At 36.1% G+C, this 23,149-nt stretch overlaps 1 protein-coding gene across 1 annotated transcript in view; it reads right to left on the bottom strand.

Moving 5' to 3' along the window:
* The window catches only part of CMC1 (C-X9-C motif containing 1), an 81,079-nt gene extending 58,141 nt beyond the window's left edge, over positions 1-22,938 (bottom strand). The window contains exon 1 of the mRNA XM_053599451.1: positions 22,754-22,938. Within this exon, the coding sequence (XP_053455426.1) occupies positions 22,754-22,772 (19 nt within the window). The 5' untranslated portion in view covers positions 22,773-22,938. The remainder of the gene's footprint in view (positions 1-22,753) is intronic.
* Between the last annotated feature and the right edge of the window lie 211 nt (positions 22,939-23,149).

Genomic DNA, 23,149 nt, shown 5'->3' with positions numbered 1-23,149 from the left:
AAAAAACTGATGATGAAGCAGGTGTTGGCTCCTGCTCTGAAGCAGCAGCAAAATGCCAAGTGAGAAACTTCACTGAGGGAAACTTAGGGTTATTGATTGAAGTATTTCTGTAGGAGACAAATGGTCAGCTTATCTTCTGTCTTCAGACCATGGGTAAAAAAGGTAATATTAGGTATTTATCCCCAAAAGACCAGGAAGTTTCCAGTATCTAGTGACATGGAGGAAAACCAGAAACCCCTAAACTCTTTCTGGTATTGTGTTGTCCCCAATGGTCTTGGGATGCAGGCAGATATAAACTGACATATGTTTGCAGAGAAAGTAACCGAGCATCTTGAAAAGCAAACAAAATCATCAACGAAACAGCTAAGGAGTACCCAAATTTGATGAAGGACAATACGGTGAGAGGGAGAAACCAATTGCACTTAATCAAGAAATAAACAACTCCAAAGAGTATTAAAAGAGTCAAGGGTTTAAGATTTTAGATTATTGTAATAAATTTACAGAGGCAAATAAAAAGACAGGAGTCCTCAGATGGAATGGCCCATGGATTACCTAAATGCACTTTGATGACACATCTGAAACCTCGAAATACTAAAAACTTCAAAAGGGAAAAGAAAACATTGCCCACATAAAGAAATGAAATCAGATTTACATCATGTCTCACTGGCAAATGCAACAAGACAGTGATGAAATAACGTCAAAGTTCTGAATTATATCCAAAAGTTCTAGAGTCAATTAAACTACCAATTAAGAGTGAAGTTAAAAATTTCAGATATATACAAACTAAAATGTCTACTACCTTCCAGTCCTACAGAAAAAGAAGTAATATTTCACTACAGTTGACTCTTGAACAAGAGTTTGTACTGTGTGGGTCCACTTATATACTTTCTATTCAACCAAAGGTGATTAAGTACACAGCATTTGGAGATGCAAAGCTGCATAAGCAGAAGGCTGACTTTCTAGATACAGGAATTTACAGGGCAGATCGAAAGGACCTGAGTCTGTATAGATTTTTGTTACATGTGAAAGTCCTGGAACCAGTCCCCAGGGCATATTGAGGGAGGACTGTGCTATTGTTATGCAATGACCACTAATCAAACTTAGTGATGTAGAACAATAAATATTTTATTGTGCTTAGGGATCCTATGGGTCAGAGGGGCCTCATCTGGGAAGCTTCAAGTGACTGGTGTTGATTTCAACAGCTGCAGAAGCTGGAGCCAGAGGATTTACTTCCAAAATTACTTTTCTTCACCTATATATTTGACACCTGGCCTGGAATGGCCAAAGAAGTATTTAGGACTGTAAGCCTGAGCGCCTACCCTCTTCTTGGGAGCCAGGCAACACCACCCCTGCTAAATTATACTGATTTCAAGTCCCTAAGAATAGCCAATTCTCACATTATAGAAGGGCATGAGGGTTGAGAGATAATGTTGTGGCCTTCTTTGTAAATAAAATCTGTCACAAAAAGTAATAGAGAATATACTGTGATAGAATAAAACTGAAACCATGATGCACAAGTGTGACATATAATATGTAAAGCATATTAGAAAAACATGCCTTTAAATTAACTTGTTAAAACTGCAAGTACTTCAACATCATCATCACCTAACTACCTAATTTTTATAGAATATTCTATATTAGACAGTAGAACCATCTACTAAGATAAATCATACTCTGGTATTTGAAACAAATTTCAATAAATCTGAATAAATTCAAGCTAAAGTATGTTTCCTAATACCGACATAATTAAATTAGAAATTTAACAGAAAGATCTCTGGATAATCTCCAAATATCTACAAGCTACATATCACAGTTTTGAATAACCCATGTATCTAGAAGATACCAAAAAGCAAATCAGAAAATATTTTGCTATCAAAAAATAAGACAAAACACATCAAAATGTGTGTGATGCCGTTAATAGTACTTTGAGGGAAATTTATAGCATGAAAAGCATATGTAGAAAAAGAAAAGTCTTAAATCAACTTAACCTTGTACCTTGAGAAACTAGACAAAGATAAATTAAAAGTAAAGCAAGAAAAAGAAAGGAAATGATGATCAAAGCATAAAGCAATGAAATAAAAAATAACACAAATATGGGGGGGGGGAGCAATAAAAACCAAAACTGGTTTGTTGAGAGGATTAAAATTTATAAGCCACTAGCCAGACTGATCAGAAAAAAAGGTCACAAATTTCCAACATCAGAAATGATAAACACATTAAAATGACAATAATGGAATACTATGAACAAAGGCCCAACAACTTGACTACTAAAATAAACAAGTTCCTTAAAAAAATATAAACAACCAAACCATACTCAAGATGACAAAGATAACCAATATAATAACCATATCTATTAAGGAATTTGAATTTATAATTAAAAGCCTTCCCACAAAGAAAATCCCAGGCCCAACTAACCTCTCTGATGAACTGATCAAACATTTAAGAAAAAACATACCAATTCCACATTTTCTTCCAGAAAATTGCTGAGACCACTATTACCCTGACATCAAAACAAAATAAAAACATTACAACAAAACTGCAGCCCAGTATCTCTCATGAAGATATAAAGCATCTTAACAAAAGGTTAACAAATTGAATCCAGTAATACACAGTGTAGACAAAAATAATACTTCACGACCAAGTGAGATTTATTCCAATTGTAAGGCTCACTTAACATTCAAAAATCAGTGAATGTAATTCACCCCATTAAGAAATTAAAAAAGGAAAAACAAATGGGTATCACAAGACAAAGAAAATACATTTAATAATCCAGTATCTGTTCTTAATAAAAACTTTCAGTAAAGTAGGAATAGAAGGAAACTTCTTCAACATGATAAATGGCCTCTATCAAAAAAAAAAAAAAGAAAAAAACCCACAGCTAAAATCATACTTAATGGCAAAACATGATTTTTTCCCCTAAAATAGTGATCAAGATAAAGAAATCTATTCTCACCAATTCTATTCAGCATTATACTAGATGTTCTACTCAGTGCAATCAGGCAAGAAAAATAAATAAAAAGAATCCAGAATGGAAAGGAAGAAATAAAATTTATTATTAAAAGATAATGGTCTACATAAAATGGGAAAGAATCTACAAAAATGCCACGAGAACAAGTGAGTTTAGCAAGATTGTCAGATACATGGTCAACATACAAAAACCAAATGGAGACAACATAGCAAAAAAACAGAGAACCAGAAGATAATTCAATAGATCTCATTTGAAAAGTTATTCAGAGAAAAGGAAATGATACTGAAAGGAAATCTGTGACAACAGGAATGAAGAAGGAACAACACAAATGGTAAATGCAGTAAACTATTCTTTTTTTGAAGTTTTAAAATTATTTTTGACAGAAGCAAAAGTTGTAGCATTCTCAATGTATGCAGAGGTATTAACGTTAACTAGATCATAGAGGTAAGAGGGTAAAGCAATTTTGTAGGTGGTTAAGATATTTACATTTCACTTGAATGATAAAACCTTGATGTTGAAAGACTGTAATAAACTATACATGTATACTATAATTTCTACCACAATCGCCAAAAGAACCTAAGAGATAAACTAAAAAATACTACATAAACTAAGGAATGCTAAAAAATTAAATCGAAGTATTTTCTCTGACCCAAAATGGTATCAACTGGAAATCACTAACAGAAAGACACAGAAAAATCTTCCAACACTTAGAAATTAAATATCACATTTTTTTTAACTTTTTTAAAAATTTCAAATTAATATAAGGGCACATACGATAAGGTTACATTGTTTGCATTTGTTGGGTAAAGTCCAAGTTGCAGTTGAGCCCTTCACCCAGAATGTGTGCCATATACCCCTACATTGGGTCCACTGGGTGAGAGCTTACCGACCCTCCTCCCTCGTTCCCCGCCTTCTTGAATTTCATTATGTTTTTCACCATGTAGGCATGTAGTTAGTTGTTCATCTACTAATTTATATTAGTATTGAGTACACTGGATGCTTGCTTTTCCATTCTTGTGATACTTTACTAAGGTGATACTTTACTTTCTTATGATACTTCACATCTGTTCTCTAGATCCATCTAGGTAAATACAACAAAAGTAAAGTCTCCACCTTCCTTCCTTATGGCTGAATAGTATTCCATGGTATACATACACCATGGTATACATACACCATAGTTTATTTATCGACTCATGAGTTGATGGGCACTTGGATTGTTTCCATATCTTGACAATTGTGAACTGAGCTGCAACAAACATTTAATGCAAATGCCCTTACTGTAAAATAGCTAATTTTTCTTCTGGGTAGATACCTAATGATGGGACTGTGGGATCAAATAGAAGATCTGTTTTAGCTCTTTGAGGATTCTCCATACTTCTTTCCAAAAAGGCTGTACTAGTTTGGAATCCCACTAACAGTGCATAGGTGTTCCCTTCTCTCTGCACCCACACTAGCAGCTGCAGCTTTAGGACTTTGTGATGTGAGCTATTCTCACTAGGGTTAGGTGATATCTCAAGGTGGTTTTGATTAGCATTTCTCTGATGAAGAGATGATGAGCACTTTTCATATGTGTGTTGGCCACTTATCTGTCTTCTTTGGAGAAGGTTCTGTTCATGTCTCTTGCCCAGTGATAAATGGGTTAAACAATCTTCAGAATGGGAGAAGATATTCACATGTTACAAATCTGACAAAGGGCTAATAACCAGAATCTATAAAGAATTCAAACTAATCAACAAGAACAGCATATTTTTAAATAATCCACAGGATGTGTTACATGTAAGCATTTCACATTGTATATAGAAGCGGTACCCTGAACCCCATAAATGCATCAATGTACAAAGTTATGATTTAATAAAAAATAATTTAAAAAAATTTAGAATCACCTTCCCAAGTTAAACACACATCTACAAACACTCTATTGGAATTACATTGAACGTACAAATTGACTTGTAAAGAATCAACATCTTTGAGTCCTTATCCAAGAACATGACATATGTCACTTCATGTAAACAGAGATTTAATGTCTTTTGATAAAACTGCATAATTTTTCCATAAAAAAATAAATAATCCACAGGTAAGAAAGGAAGTGTCAAAGGAAATAAAAGAATATTTATACTCATTGGCCTGAATAAAAATGAAAATAGACATATCAAAATCTGTAAGACAAAAAAAAAAAAAAGGTAAAGCAATACTCAGAGAAAAATTTATGGCACTAAATGTTCACAGTAGAAAAAAAGTCCAAGTCAATAATCTAAGCTTTTTCCTGGAAAAACTAGAAAGAGGGCTAAATGAACCTAATGTAAGAAGAATAAGAAAATAGTAAAGACCAGAATCAATAAAATTGATAACAGAAAAAAATAATCAATTAAATTGAAGCTTGCTTTCCAACGATCAATAAAAATGGCCCAGATGGTTTCATTATATTCTATAAAATATTCAAAGAACAAATAATACTAATTCTATAGTCTCTTGCCAACACATTTTATGAGGCCAGAATTACCCTTAAACTCAAAGAGAGATCATACTTGTCAATCAATGCAGGAAAAACACTGGGAAAAATTCAATACCCATTCATTTTTTTAAAACAACTCTTAATGGACATGGAATAGGAGAGAACTTTTTTAACTTAATGAAGAGTATCTGCAAAAATCCTATAGCTAAAATCACACAGGAACATGAAATAAAATTGCACAGAACTGTACACACACAGGAGTGCACGTAAAACCTGGTGAAAATTGAAAAGACCTATAATCTAAACAGCATTGTAGTATCAACTTCAATTTCCTGGTTTTGATATCCTACTATAGTTTTATAAGGTGTCAATGTTGGGGGGAGCTGAGCAAAGGGTACACAAGACTCCATACAGTATTTTTTCCAACTTCACGTAAGTTTATAATTATTTCAAAATAAAAAGTTAAAGAATAAAACTTCTAGAAATAATTCTTGGAGGAACTCTTCCTGACCCAGAGTGAAGCAAAGAATTCTTATATATGATACCAAACACACAATCCACAAAAAATATATACATAACAATAAATTAGACTTCATCAAAATTACAAACCCTTTCGCTCCACGAAAGTTCCTACAACCCAAGTGCCCCTCATTCTACAAGTGGATCAATAAAATGTGGTATATGTATGTATACCAAAGAGTACTACTCAGCCACTAAAAAGGTAAACCCATACCACTTGTATTAACCTAGATAGAATTGAAGACCATTCTTCTAAGTGAAATATCACAAGAATGGGAAATAAACACTACATGAACACCACATGTACTATTAAATCAGAACTAACAGATCAACAACTACGTGCACACAGGGAATTACATAATACTCATGAAAGGGCAGAAAAAGGATGGGTAAAATCATACCCACCAGGTACAATGCATACTATCTGGGAGATGGAAACATTTGTACTTTGACTCAAACTGTACAAAAGCAATTTATGTAAACAAAATGCACACACAATATTCTGAAATTTAGAGGGGGAAAGATGAAAAAAGTAATAAACAAAAATACCAAAAAAAAAAAAAAAAAAAAAAAGATAGGCTCAGTGCCCATAGCACAATGGTTATGGTGCCAGCTGCATACTCCGAGGCTGGCACAAAATAATGGCCCGGGCCAGCTAAACAATAATGACAACTGCAACAAAAAATATCTGGGCATTGTGGCAGGTGCCTGCAGTCCCAGCTACTTGGGAGGCTGAGGCAAGAGAATCAGTTAAACCCAAGAGTTTGAGATTGCTGTGAGCTGTGACATCACAGCACTCTACCAAGGGTAACAGAGTGAAACTCTATCTCAAAAAAAAAAAAAAAAAGATGAGCCCCAGATAAAGAAAAACATCTCATATCTGACAAAAGACTTATATCCAGAACATATAAAGACTTCATTAAAACCAACAATAAGAGAACAACAATTCAATTAGAACTGGTCAAAAGACTTGAACAGATACTGCACCAAAAAAGATATACAGACAACAAATTAAGCATATGTACAATATTAAAGATATGTACAATATCATTAGCCATTAAGGAAATCCAAATTAAAGCTACCAGGAAATACCACTAAATACCTACTAAAATGGATAAAATATAAATATGATAATATCAAGTGCTTTCAAGGATGTAGAGCAACGGGATCTCTCGTGCATTTTTTTTTTTTTTTGCAGTTTTTGACTGGAGCTGTGATTGAAACCCCCACCTCTGGCATATGGGGCTGGAGCCCTGCTCCTTTGAGTCACAGGCACCACCCTTCTCGTGCATTTTTGATGAGAACATAAAATGGTATTGCCACTTGAAAAGATAACCAAGCAGTTTCTTATAAAGTTAAACTCATACTTACTATATGACCCAGTAAACTCATTCTTTGGAATTTATCCTACAGAAATGAAAACCTGTGTTCACATAGAAACCTATACACAAATGTTCACTGCAACTTTCTCTTTAACAGCCAAGACTTGGAAATAACACAAAACTCCTTCAACAGGCAAATGAATAAATGGTTCAGTAGACACTGGAACATTACTCAGTAATAAAAAGGAAAGAATTTTTTATTGTTTTTATTTCAGATTTTAAAAGAGTAGATATGATTAGTTTATATGGTTTGCTTTTATAAGGTAAAAGCCTGAGTTGTAGTGCTGCCCTTCACCCAGGAAGTGAGCCTGTGCAGTGTACCCACTAGGTAAGAACTTACCCAACCCCTTCCCCGCCACTTGAATTTAACTGAGTTTTTCTCTCATGTGAACATGTAGTTTCAATTTAGCACTGAGTATAAGTGATGCTTGTAACATTTTGCTTAGAAGAATGTTCTTCAATTCTGTCCAGGTTGTTAACAAAAGATACAAAATCACTTCTTTCATGACTGAATAATATTGCATGGTATGCATATACCAAATGTATTAATCCATTCATGTGTTGAAGGGTATTTAGGTTGTTTGCACATCTTTGTGATTGCAAAATGTGCTGCCATAAACATTCGAGAACAAATAACCTTATGGCAAAATGTCTTTTTTTTTTCTTTTGGGTTGATAACTAGTAATGGGATTACAGGATCAAATGGTAAATATGGAGATTCCTTACTTAACATTTGGGTAAGGAATCTCCATACTTCTTTCCATAGAGGCTGTACTAGTTTGCAGTCCACCCAATAACGCATGAGTGTTCCCTTCTCTCTGCACACACACAAGCATCTTTTGCATTGGGACATTGGAATGTGGGCCATTCTCAGGAAGAACTTTTGATACACAACCATTGGATGGATCTCAAGGGCAAAAAGAAGAATGGAAAAAAGATAGTCTCAAAGGGTACATATCATATTATTCCACTTATCTAATATTCTTGAAGTGTTATGTAAGTGCCAATAGTCAGAATTGGGGAAAGGGTATAACTACTAAGGGGTTTCATGAGGGATTTTCTTTGTGGTGATGGGAGATCTCTGTATGCTGATTGTGGTCATAGTTACTGACATCTTCATGTAAGATAAAATGTCATGTAACTATTGAAAAAACAAAAATGAAAGTATGCATAAAGACTGATGAAATTTGACTAAGATAGGTACCTAACTCAACAATATTATTCAATGCCAAATCCTGGTTTCCTTCTTTATAATTCATTATAGAAATATGTTCCAATCTTTTTTTCATATTTGAAAGCCCTAAAGGAGACTTTTTTGACATTATTTTCCTAATGCCTCCCTATGAAATGTCACAGATAATATTGTATATATTTATGTACTGTCTGTATAATAGCGTTTTATATATTAAAAAGATTAAGGTGTTTAGCTTTCCCAATTTTTGTCTTTTTGAGTACAATATCACACTCACTGAGAATATATGCACTGTGAGTAAGTGAGATAGTAGTATCATTAGGAAAGGCTGGAAAAGGGTAGGTGGAAACTGCACCATTCCTGCAGTTTCTTGCAAGTATTAAATTATTACAAAAAAAATAGTTCTAATAAAAAATAAAAAGATATGTAAGGAAGACCAAAGGACCTAGAATAGCCAAAACAATGTTACAATAGAATAAATTTGAATGATTTGCAGCAACTACCTGATTTAAAGTCTTACTACAAAGCTACCGCAACCAAGGTGGTGCAGTATTGGCATAATTAGGATAACCAAACAGAGTAATTTAACAAGAAAGAGCCCAGCAATACTTCCATATACATACAATTAATTTATTAACAAAAACACTTAGGCTACTCAATGAAGAAATAAAAGTGTTTTTCACTTTTTGTGACAGAACAACTGTATAATCATGAAAAAAAAAAAAAATCAACCTGAACCCTTTCAACTCCTACTTCACAAGCACCACAAAAATTAATTTGCCCAGGAACCTAAATGTAGAAAGTAAAACTATTAAACAACAAAAAGCCCTTTAATTGCTTGGAGTAGACAAAGATCTTCATAGACACAGGCACAGGAAAAGAAATTTTAAATTTTACCTTATTCAGTATAAAATCATCTGTTCATTAAAGATAACCATTAAGAAAATTAAAGTGCAAGCCACAGATCAAGAGAAAAAGTTCACTATGTAAGTGTGTATGTGTGTACATAGATATATCTGACAAAGAACTTGAGTCCAGAATGAAAGCACTCCCACACATCAATAACAAAAACACAAACAATTCAATAAAAAAGGGACAAAGGCTTGAATGGACACTTCAGAGAAGAAGATACACAAATTATAAATTCATATTTGCAATATCTGTAAAAGGTGCTCAAAATCATTAACCATTAAGAAAATGCAAATGAAATCCCTTATATCATTTCACACCCATCAGAATGACTAAAATTAAAAACACAGGCAACACCAAATGATGGAGAGGATGTGGAGCATCTGAAACTTTCACATATTGCTGGTGGGATTGTGAAATTATAAACTTTGGAAAACTGCTGAGTTACAAAATTAAACATGTTCCACGCTTAGGTGTTCATTTGCCCAAGATAAATTAAAAATATACCTGCAGAAAACAACTTGTACAAGTCTCCTTATGGAAGTATTATTCATAATAGCTTAAACTTACTCAGCAATAATCAACAATAATACTAATAACAAACTACAACTATTAGTAGGATATTTCTAATGCAATCAAAATGGGTGAATCTCAAAAATATTTTTATTGAAGAAAGGAAACGAGACACAAGATACACACTACAGGGTCCAAGAATATGCAAAATTAATGTACAATGATAAAATTTATACCAGTGGAGTTTGAGGAAAGTATTTTCTGATAATATCTTGATAGGGGTGTATACACTTAGGAAAACTCACTTAAGATCTGTAAATTATACTGTACATTATGCCTCAAATTAAATAGCTTAGTTTTTTTTTGTTTTTTTTTTTTTTTTTGAGATAGTGTCCTACTTTGTCACCTTCGGTAGAGTGCCCTGGCGTCACAGCTCACAACCACCAAAAACTCTTGGGCTCAAGTGATTCTCTTGCCTCAGCATCCTGACTAGCTGAGACTATAAGCACCCACCACAATGCCCCACTATTTTTAGAGATAAGGTCTCACTGTAGCTCAGGCTGGTATCGAACTCCTGAGCTCATGCAATCCACCCACCTCGGCCTCCCCAAGTGCTAGGATTATAGGCATGAGCCACCATGCCTGGCCCTTAATAGTTTAACTTTAAAAAATGAAATAAATATGCTGTTAGAAATTAGAAAAATAGACAAGATTTATCATTTTTTCCATAAAGATACTGTTCATCTTTTATTAGATTTATTTCTACTGGTAAAGACATTTCTTCATAAGTAATATGTTGTAATTATATATTGTCAATATATAGAATGAACTGACTTTTTTATATTGTCCTTATAACCTTACTCAACTTCCTTCATTAATTTTTGTAATTTGACACTAGATTATTTTATAATTTCTATGCAGACAATAATAGGGACAGTTGTACATCTTTTTTAATTCTTACTGGCTATGTCCTTTAGAAAAGTAGTGAATAGTAAATAGTAGAACCTCTGTCCTAAATGCTCAAATTCTGCTTAGAAGTTACGTTCACCTTGAGATGTGCCTATGACTTTCCTGTCTTATCTTCACTTTGTTTTTTTTGGTCGAATTACACTATTTAAACAATAAATCAGTGTTTATTGTTTCCCTACCTTTATATTATCCAGATCTCTGTGTTTAAGTAAAGATTATCATCATTTCCTTGAAAGTTTGGTAGAAACCACCTGTGACAGTCAGTTTTATGGCTCAATTTGGCTGTTATAGTCTCCAGTTATTCAAGCAAACAATAATCCAGGTGTCACTGTGAAAGTATTTTGCAGACTTATGTAAAAATGATTATCTGAGATTTGGGCAGGTCGGATTCAAACAAGGGAAAGGCCATAAAATCAGAACCAAGATTTCCTTAAGAGAATTCCCCTTGCTGATTGCAGCTTCAGCTCGTGACCGAGAGTTCCAAGCTTGCCATTCCCAATACACAGCCCTGTCCTGCAAATTTTGGACTTATCTGACTGTTCCCATAATCACGTAAGCTAATTTCTTGCAATAATCTCTTAGTATATTATACATGAATACACACATACACCCCTCCTAGTGATTGTTATTCTGGTGAAACACTAACCAATAAACCACCTTATTGGGGCTTGAGTTCTGGGCAGTGAATTTGTATGTATGAATGGCAAATAATGAGAGTTCTAACCAATGCTATAAGAGCTTTTTATTTATTCTTGAATCAGCTGCAATTTTAGCAAGTTTGTTTTTCTCAAAGACACTATTTGATCTAAATTTTCAAAATAATGATATGAAGGTGTTCACATGATTTTTTTTCTCTTTACCACAGCTGTGGCGGAATCCCAATTTTCCCATAGGAATTCATTGCCTATGTCAGGGATAAACCAACTTTTTCTGTAAGGACCAGAGTGTAAATATTTTAAATTTTGTAGGCTACATACCATCTCTGTCATGTACATTCTTTAAGAAAAAAACAACTTTAAAAATGCTTCTAGCCATTCTTAGCCTACAGGCCTCACCAGATTTGGCTCACAGGCCAGTTTCCTGAATTCTTTGCTATACTATTTATTTATGCTTTCTCTTTTTCCTTTGCTTTGCCAGAAAGTGTCAAAACTGAGGTGGGAAAAACCCAACACTGAGCTTAAAGAAGAAACTGTAAGTATGAATAAAGATATATAGAGAAAAGGACAGATTCAGAGGAAGGCCCTACAGGAATGGGGGTGGGGGGGGCTGAAGGAGCTGGGGGAAAGGGATGATTTCAAGGAGGGTTACCAGTTTTCTGTCTTCAACTAAAATGTGACACTTATTGACAGAGGGAATACAAAAGAAAGAGCAGGCAAGAGAGGAATTCAGGTGTGGAAATATTGAACTTAAAGTGGCTAAGAGGAAGGCAGTAGATGGTCTAATATACTGTGTTTGGGGGTGGAGGGGTAAGGGAATGGAATGAGGGAGCAGAGAGAGGGAAGCTAAGAGGGGGATGGGGGATCACAGTGTATGGCACACCTGTTGGGGGTGGGACACAATTATAAGACGGACTTTACCTAACAAATCCAGTCAGTGTAACCTAATTCTTTGTACCCTCAATGAATCTCAAATAATAAAAAGATAAATAAATAAATAAATTTTAAAAAGGAAAATAAACCAAAGTGGCTATGAGATATCTTACAAATGGAACACTGATGTCTACTTGAAGAGAACATCATAAATCTGGGATTATCTCTACAAATTCCTTTTCTCCTTGCCTACAGCATAAATCATAATTTAGGCATCAATAATTAATAGTATAATTACTGAACATTGTGAAACAATGTGATAACATTGTGAAATATTGATCTCTTTTATAAAATCTATTTGAAAATGTTACCTCTTCCTTTTACTTATATAATTTTAATCTAGACAATTTATGTGTCCTAATGAATCTACTCTGTGCTCTACAAATCTTGAAAAGGTCTTTGGCAACGTTATTTTTAATCAATTCTTTAAATACAGACAGAGCTTTGTAATACTGAATCACTCTCCATAAATAAATTGTAATAGAAGTTTATCTACATTATGAATTCAAAATTGTAATACTCCTATCAAACACATTTTTAAAATAGCCTGAAAGATTTATGTTCATTCTTATAACATCTCCTAGGCAAAGAAATAATTCTAGAATTCCATAAATGTTGATTTTGATTTCTCAAACTCTTGATGCTAAATCAAACAATGACTGTCTAAAATATATAAATTCTGCTAACATTTCCCTTTTGATAGTATATCACTAAATATCAACTATTAGTTTATAATTACATACATATTTCAAAGCTATTTTTAATAGTACAAATATAGATATGTCACTTTTTATTCATAAAATTACAAAGCAATTCCCATAATGTCAATCTGGTACACATGTTATATATTTATACAGAGCTTGCAAATATAAAAATCAAATTTTGAAAGTTGGATGCAATATAGTCACATAAATTTATACAGAGATAAAGAATCAGGATAATACCACCAAGGAAAATTTCCAAAGCTCTAACTTCTCAACATTCTATCATCACCTGAAAGTCAATTTTCACCTTTTTCACTGGCTGAATTTGTTAGCTCAGATTTTGCTTTGGGGCTCATGTGTTCTTGCAATATGGCAGCACCAGATTATAAGGCTACTGACAACAGCACTTGCTATGAATCCACAAAGAACAGTGAAGCAAATCAAAATATTACAGACTCTTTCATAGGAAAGAATGTGATACATGAAGGCAAGGTATGCCTTTTCGGTAATGAAAATGTTCTGGTTTAACTAATTTGATTATTATTTATGTAATGCCACTTTTTTTTTTTAATTTCCTTCTTACACTTATTGCTCCTGAAGATGTTTTGGTGCCCTAGTCTACTCAAGAGGAAAAACAAGAAAAAAAAAAATGCTTGTAATAAACTTGCAACAGCGTTCTTATGGGCAACAGTTTCTATCTTTAGATCTCTTTTCTTTATTATGTCCAAGAATCTCAAAAGAATGAGCCCCAGGCAGATGGCCCCCAGTACAATACATTAAGAACAGAGTTCTCAACCATTACTTCTCACTAAGCACCTCACACCAAGAAGTAGGCAGACTCCAGTTCTCTTCAACAACACAAAGATATAGATGTCCATGGCCAGATCTTCATGTTCTTGCCAATTAGTTCAGACCTATTTGCTATAACAACGGTGTAAAATGAGGAAAGAGGTGGAGGGAAGAGGTCTTAAAATAGGAAAATTAAGATAGTGAAGATCAGTATTCCTTTCACCTTCTTTCCTTCAAGCCATACTTGAACAAACAAAAAGGAAATCAATAATAGAAGAGATCCCCCCCCCCCCAGTGGTGTGGCCTCTGGCTGTGAAACAAGGAGATGAGGATAATGAATGCACAGTCTTCATGACAGACTTCTCAGGTACGTATTTTGATTCCATTTTGCAGATAAAGTGGAAGCTCACATAGGTAAAATGGCCAGCCTCTGATAAAAGTGGCAGCGCCAAGATTATGTAACCCGGTTCCCAAACTTTCCAAGACACCACCATAAACATAAAGTTTTGGCCTATTTAAGGGGACTTCCGCAAATAAGGTTAAATGAGCTTCCAGTAATGCTGAAACACAGAAACAAACCTTGGACAGTAAGACCGTGTATTTCAGAAGAATCGCTTTGCAGAAGCAAAATTCAAAACTTTATAGTTCTCATATTTTGATAGGAAAGTAAAGTCAAAGGGAATATTGTTTCTGCTTACTACCATGGAAAAATTATTTAAAAAAGAAAAAGAACAAGAGGAGCAGTTTGTCAGTTGGCTGAAAAACACGTTGAGAATGAGTAAACATCAAATATTAGATCAATCAGGACAATGTAATATCGTATAAGCTCAACCTGTTAAAAGTACATCAACAAGGTAGATGTACCTAATTCTGCTTAGCTACTGAGTCAAATACTACCCATATCCCACAATAGTATGCTTCCTTTAAGTGTCTTCATCCTATCAGCTTTTGCTCTCAATACCACCTTATTCACACTAGAGGTGCCCATTTCCCAATAGCACCTATTTCTTGGACCTCAGATTCTGCAGATTGCTAGGTGTGAAAACTTCCCCCTCCACCCACATTGCTTTAACCAAGATGAAGCTAGAAAGGGACAACAAACCTAAAAGTATACCAAAGCAGGAAATCAACTTATGCAATAAGCCATGCCAATTTTAGAAATGTGCTGCAACCTCCATTGTGGCCATAATTTCTTAAATGAACAAGTTTCACATTTACTTTATTTGGTAAAATTCTGAGATTATCTTTTCCTACAAGCACAATTTCCCACTGGTATCTGGTAGAAAATCAGCAGTGTTACGGGGGACAGAAGCAGATATTTGAGAAAGGAATGAATAACATGCCTGTGACCGTCTTAGCAGTTTACTGCCTAATTTATTTTTTCTCTCATATACACATAGATAGTAGAATCTTCTCAATTCTATAAATGTTTCTCAGTGCCTTGTTCACCCTGTATCTACTGGCTCTTCCTTATCCTATGATATTTCATAAGATTTCTATAATAAAATGTACTCCTTTGATAATGGAGTGAGGCATTATTTTTATATTTACAGCTTATTCACTTGCTGTTATAGCTTTCAAAGCCAGTCTGAATAAACTTGAAAATCAGTTCCATAATATAACTTCGGGAGGTGAGCAGGGGCTGTGGTTTGTTCCCACCAAATTTTATATTGAAATTTGATCCCCACTGTAGTGATGTTGGGAGGTGGAGCCTAGGAGAGGTTTTCTGAGTCCTGGGGCAGATCCCTGGATCACTCATGAATGGCTGTGCCCTTTGAGGGATATAAAGCCAGTTCTTGCTCTTGTGAGATTGGATTGTTCTCAGTGGGTGGGATGTTACAAAGCCAGAACACTGTGGTCCCTCTTAGCACAGGCCTACTTCCCCTCTGACCTTCTCTGCCATGATTTGACACAGCACAAAGCCCTTACCAGAAGCTGAGCAGAAGACGTGCCATGCTTCTTGTACAGAACCGTGAGCTAATTAAAGCTCTTAAATAAGCCTCCTTTTTTTATAAATTACTAAGCCTCAGGTATTCCTTTACAGCAACATAAAACAGACTAACATGGCAGAGAGGTAACATTTCCCAGGACAAGCATCTATCACCTTCACTAGATGGTCTCTAGTTAACCTCTGGCTGAAATTCAAAGTCATTTTCAGAGTAAAGATTTCCCAAAATGAGGATACTAAGATTGGTGTACTGTATAATCTGAAGGGAAATTTTTTAAAAGTCTCAAAAATATCCGGAACAAAGCAGAAACACTTCCAAGGTAGTATCTGCTCTTAATTTTCCGTGGCAATCCCACAAAGTTCTATCTGTGAAGATGGTATTTATGACGCCAAGTTCTCAGTGCTTGTCTCATTTCCAACTTTACTCTGCCCACATTATCAATTATCTATCATTAATTTCAAAGTGCCACCAGCATCGCAATTCCAACTTCAATTTTCTACAACTTAAAGCTTCATTTTGCCAGCCTGGTGGTTATATTAGCTCCTTACCTGAAAAAACAGCTGACATTTATAGAGTATACTGAAGGAGCACAATAAATATTTGCAGACAGAAGGAAAAAACGGTGGAAGGAACTCTTTTACAAACATCACCTCATTCAGAAGCAAGGACAGAGAAACTAAGACTCAGAGAACTCAAAGCAATCTTGTAGCATTACCCAGCAATCAATTGGGTAAAGGAAACTCCAGTTCAATTTTTCCATCTTCTGCCTCTTACTCTCTATCAGAGTTTACTTATTTAAAATCCAACCCAATTCTTCTTTACCCTAAAGTTCTTTCTGACCCCTGGCACCTCAGGGTGAGTTCTCTTTTCTCTAACCCCAAGATGTTGCTGCACTAATTCTCTTGCTCTAATCACATCTGGACTTGAAGTGCATCCTGTCACACTATATATGCAATCTTCCCCTATTACCATATGCAGTGGTTGGTATGGACTGAATTGTGTCTATGCTCCCTGAATTCACATGTTGAAGCCCCAACTCCCAATGTGACTGTATTTGGAAATAGGGCTTTTAGGAGGTAATGAAGGCTAAATGAGGTCTTAAGAGATGGCCTTAATTCAACAGGCTTTGTGACCTTATAGGAGGTCAAAAGCTCACTCTTGCTCTCTATTGCCTTCTCTCTTTCTCTCTCACTGGCTCTGGTTCGTTCTCTCTCTCTCTCTGTCTTTCTTTCTCTCTCTCCTCTCTCAGGACACAGAGAGAAGACAGCCAAGACAGCCACCCTCAATTCAGAAAGAGTCCTCACCAACAACCAAGCCAGTTAGCTCCTTGATCGTGGACGTCCTAGCCTCTAGAACAATATGAAAATAAATAACTGTTGTTCAAGTCACCCAATCCACACTGTGTGGCTCACCCAGTCTATAGCTTTTGGTTATGGCAGCCCAAGCAGACTAAAAGAGACTTTGGTACCAGAAGTTCTCAACCTTGCCTGAAGAAGAACCACTTGAGGGGGCTTATAAAATTCTGCTGCTTGAGTTCTACCCTAAACTAGAAACACTAGGGTAAAACCCAGGCACTGGTATTTTTAAAATCTCCCCAAGTCATTCTAATTACAGAACCATGAGCTAAGTAACCTCTTAAATAAGCCTCCTTTCTTTATAAATTACTAACCCTACTTAGTAAAAACTACGCCATGAAAAAGTTAAGTTTAATAAGGTCAGAGACCATGTCTAACTCATCTTTATCATGCCTTTTAACTTCTAGCATATGGTAAATATGCAATGAAACTGTTTAACAAATTACATATATTTAAAAGTTGTAGTATTGATAGTTATAGGTAGTCTGTTAAATATTTTTATGCAACTACTATGTGCCAATCAACATGTTAGAGATTATATATAATACAGTAATGAAAAAGACAAGCAAGCTTCCTTATTCTGCTGCATAAACATTTGATATTCCACATTCTCATCAATCATTTTCAGATATTTAACATATCTTTTTATCTGTAAAAATCTCTCAGCAACAGTTCTTTAGCAAAACACAATGAAGGATAGTAAACACCAAGTTCTGAAAAAATTTTCCCCTCTATCTTACTTAAAAACGTAAAAATATAATAGAGGATTGCGGCGGAGGTTAATTTTGTTATTAGTTTTTTCATTTGGGTATAATTTTGGTCTACTTATATCAAGTACAAGGTAATAATTCTCATATTTTTAACATCTGTAAATATGAGATTTTTATACATATGCTATTAATACCCCTAAACAAAATCCAGGCACTAAAATACAAGCGTCAAGGTATTTTTTTCTGTGCTGAGTCAAGAACCCCTTGAGACCAGTGATAAGTACTTAGAATCATAAAAGTTTAAGGCTTAAAGCAACCTTAGCAGTTAGCTGACATATCTCACTCTCCCTACCTCTCACCCTCAAACTTCATATTAAGTCATGTAGAATAGGTTAATAAAGTCTGACACAAGAAGTCAGTTCTACTAACTCCCAAATTCAGTGTTGATTCCACAACAGTGAACTACCTCCCCAAGGGATAGTGGCCAATTTTCCAGACTCTAGGTGAAATTAACCAGTCATTTGGACTCTGCTAGATTTAAAGAGGTAAAATCATATGAAAAACATTTACTGTTTATTACACAGGCCAAATAGTCTCATTCTTCAAATCATGTTTTCTTTATCTCTCCAATTACCTCATATAGAGAAATACTGCATCTGTAGGTATCCTTTTATTTGTTAAGAAAAAAACTTTAGATCTAGAATGGAAAAAAACCTCTAAACATAGTTTACATGATATTTTGCTGTATTTTTTAAAAAGAAATCTAAATATTAACAAAAAGAATTTGAAAGACTAGGGCGTGGTGACAATCAGAGAAAGCCTTCTATAAAACTGACTTTGAAGAAAAGGTGTGAAAAATGAACAAGGATTAGACAGATGTGGGGATAGGAGAGAAAGGGAAAATTCTAGAGAGAATAGCATGTAAAATCCCTGGCCTATCGTAGGCCAGTGTTGTTCAAAATTTTGACCACAAGTTCATGATAGTTTACTGGATGCAGGATACATACTTGTGTGTACGTATACAAGTTTTCTAAGTACACAGACCTAGCTGACCTATCACTATCCAAACCCTCCTATTATCCAAACTAAGCTCTCTAACAGAATCTAACAAATTATTTTTAAGATAGAGCTGGTAGCCCTCCAAGATCAGAGAAAGTTGGAGCATTCACGCCTGCAACCTTCTCAGGACTGCCCTTTGCAGTCAAGCCCTTTTGTTTTTTGTCTTGCTGATGCCTTTTGCAGTTTTCCTTGCTGATGCCCTACTCCCAACTCCTACAGTTACCAATGACTGATAGATTACACAAAAGGCCAGCTTCTTTGCCTCCAAGGTCCTGGTTTTGACTAAAAGACGTAGGGGGAATTTCCTCTAGGAACAGAGACATTAGACTAACAAAACAACAAAGTTCGAAGAGTTTAGAACAGTGGTTTTCCTCATTCTGTCTGTACATTCGAACTGCCTATGGAATATTTTTGAATGTTGGGGACTTGGGCCCTATCCCAGACAAATTAAATCTGAATAGCTGGGAAGGCAATCCAGGCATCAGTAGTTTTTAATAGTTTAATCTCTCTCCACAGTCACCTTTCCTGGATGTTTTGGATCCTCTCAGCCTTTTCTCTCCGTATTCAAATTTTAAGAGAAAACAATGAATGTAATTACAGCTGTAAACGTTCAGAGTTAACAAAAGGAAAATGGTTTAAATAAAACTGCATATAAGTATGTAGCCTGCATTTCACTATTGGGTTCAGTTTCCTGAGGAAAATGGAATCCCCTCAAGGTTTGACAAAAATTGCTGCCAAATGAAATCAAACTTGTATAAAGTTCTCAAAAAACGTAACATAAAACAATGGGAAAATAAATTTTGCCATATAAACTCCTTTGGCATAACTGTCTACTCACTATGAGCACATACTGTTGTGGAGTGTAAAAAGCAGTAACCTATCAAGATGAAAGCCTAATTTCAACTTAAGAACCACACAAAAATGAAATTTTAAAAAAGTTGGCTTCAATACACTTTATTCTGAAATTTAGACAAACAAGTCAATTTAGAAAACATCTTACTTGCTAACTTCATTTTCTTATTTTCCATAGCTTCCATCCCTGCTTTTGTCAAAGTTTCCAATGATGCCCCTGTTGTTAGATCTAACCATCACCATCCACCCATGTGCTTAAGCAAAAATCCTAGGAATTATTCCTAATTCCTCCCTGTCTCTCACAACCCTTATCCAGTACAACATCAGATCTTGTCAATTTTATCTTCACAACATATACTGATGCCTTGTATTTCTTTCCACCTTTTCTAATACCTTCTTAGGCTAAGATATAAACATATTTGGCCTGGACTACTGTTTCCATCTCTTAACCTGTCTCCCTACTTCCACTCGTGACCTGACCCCACTACAATATATACTACCACTGTAGGCAAGATAGTAAAGAAATAAATTATGTCACTGTACTCTTCAAAAGCCTCCAAAGGCTTTTAACGATATCAGAAAAAATCCAAATGCTTTATTATCATGCCTTTCAAGGCCTCGTAGGCACTTAGCTCTAGCCTACTTTCCCAACATCTTTCCTCTTGGATCTCCTCCCTATTCTGGCCCACATTTGGATCAAATATTTCAAGTACAGTCGAACCTCTGTAAGTTGACCACCCAAGGGACCAGAACAAAATGGTCAATATACAGAGGTGGTCAACATAAGAAACTAGGCCTGCTATACTGATACATACATGTGGTATATACTGGGTCTATGCAAACTAGGTCAACTTAAGCAGGTGGATGTCAAAACTAGGTCAATGTAAGGAGGTGGTCAACTATGAAGGTTCTACTTTATTTGCTACTTAACTGCTTAGCATACTCTTTCCCTAGCTCTTCACACAGCTACCTCCTGACATCCTCATATTCCAACTCAAATGACATGAACATATCCTCACAGAGGTCTTCACTGATCACACTATCTACATGATACAGCTTGTTTTCTTCAGTCCATAAAAGTTTGTGTATGGCAGTGGTGGGCAGGTGTGTTTGTTTTCTTTCCTCTACCATTAGAATATAAGCTGTACTGTAAAAGTCTTGTTTGTAGTATACTTAGGGCAGTGGTTCTCAACCTTCCTAATGCAGCAGCCCCTTAATAGTTCCTGTGGGTTGCGACCCACAGGTTGAGAACCGCTGGCTTAGGGCCTAGAACAACATGTGACATATACTAGGCATTTAAGTATTTGTTTAATCATAAATACTCAAATGGTGGCATGGTCTATAGTACCAAACGGGAATTAAATTACTTGGTTTTAGCCAGACTTGTCTCTACCATCAATTAGCTATGTGGTCTTGGGTACACCACAAGATTAAAGTGGGCAGAGAGTAACTCAAAGATAAGAAAGTGAAGAGAATAAGTATACATATTTTCTTGTCTAACAAGAATATAGACATATAGAAGCCTTTACTAAGTATCCTCATCAGTATGAGTTACTATAAAGGTCACTTCCAATTCAAAAATACCAGAATTATGTGTATGGGCCTCACACTGAACCTTACTTACCCACTCCTCATTTACATCCCTTCTAACCCCATGAACCAAATCAGAGTATTGCACTTTACTATCTACACCTCTGCTAATGGCTGCTGCCTTTTCTCCAACTCCAACCTCTGGAAAAATCTATCCTGTAAAGCCTAGATCAACTGCTGACTTCTTCATAAAGTCTAATCCTATTATCTAGCCCAAAACTGATATGATCACTACGAGCTCAAGAATTCCTTTATGCTTCAATCTAGAGTACTCCCTGATTTTACCACTACCTGCCTGGACGTGTAAATTAATCTCTCTGGGCCTCAGTTTCCTAAGCTGTAAAGTGAAGATAAAACAACCTACCTTTCAACATACTATTATTGTATGTCACAATATTTAACTTAGTAAATGTTCAACTAACATATTATTTGGGTGTAACCATATTTTTCATGCACCTTGAAAGCCTCAAAAGTGTCTTTTTTCATTTCTGAATCCCCGAAGGTTTGAAGTCATTTCACCTCCTCAATGCCTTGAGTTTTTGTATAAAAATGTATACATTTTGTATAAAATGAAATATATGTATGAGACAAATTAAATTCCATCCAAAAACCAAGTTCTCTACCTATACCTTCACATAAACATCCTAAAGCAAAGATAACACAGGTGTGCTTCTGTAAGTACAAGAATTCGAGGGGAACTAACATATTGCTTCAAACGGAAGTGAGTTAGAAGAATGAAAGTTAAAATCACATTCAAGACTTTGGAGATCCTTTCCAAAGAAACTGATTCCTGCCACAGCGATGGGTCCTTTTTACCTGGACTTCAGGGATGAACTTGTCTGTAGGGGGTCTGTGAATTTCCAAAAGAAATGTTAAAACTGCACTGGCACACCTAAGCAAATGTTTCTGGGGAAAGAGTGTCGACACCAGATACTGTTCAAAGGAGTCTGCCCCAAAGTGGCAGGAGGATGACGAAGAAGAGACTAGTGGCATTAAGGAGGAAAATATTCGTAAGTCACAACTGGACTAGAGTTTAGACAACAAATCCAAACTCACCTAACCATACCCCCCAACAAGTAAGCAGATGATGGCCTAGGACCGAGATAAGGAGCCCAGGAGGCTTAAGACATTTGTGGAAACGGTGCAACCTCAAGAGCTCGGCCCTTTTCCCAGGTCGGCCGCCTGCCTGTGTGGCCCGCGGAGGGAGACCCGGACCGAGCCCCCTCAGCATACCCCGCTTCCCGCCCAGTACCTGCGGGGTCGAGGGCCATCTCGGCCGGCGGAGAAGAAGGCAACCAGTGGCAACTCCGGGACAGGGGGCGGGGAGGGGAGGAGCCTGAGTTTGGCCACGCTTGGGGCCTCTGGAAGCTTTCCCTAGCAGGGAAGGAGGAGCGCAACGCCCTTAGAGCAGCCTAGCCAGGCCCCTTTCTTTCTTCCTTTCCCTGAAGCTACTTCCGCCTCCCATTGCGCTTGCGCCCTGCGGACTCCGCCCCTAATCCTGCAACTGACGCAGAGTTGGCTGAGGTAAGACCCAGGGAAGGGGGCGTGGCCGAGCGCGTCTCGGGTCCCAGCGGTTGGCTACCTGGGAGAGGCGTGGGTCCGGAATTGCGGAACGCCAGCAGCGCTTCGCTGACAGGAGCCGGACTCT

The sequence above is a fragment of the Nycticebus coucang genome, chromosome 8 (assembly GCF_027406575.1).
Source record: "Nycticebus coucang isolate mNycCou1 chromosome 8, mNycCou1.pri, whole genome shotgun sequence".
NCBI lineage: Eukaryota > Metazoa > Chordata > Mammalia > Primates > Lorisidae > Nycticebus > Nycticebus coucang.
Note: the sequence above shows the minus strand (reverse complement) of the source record. Positions and strands in the feature narration are given on the sequence as shown.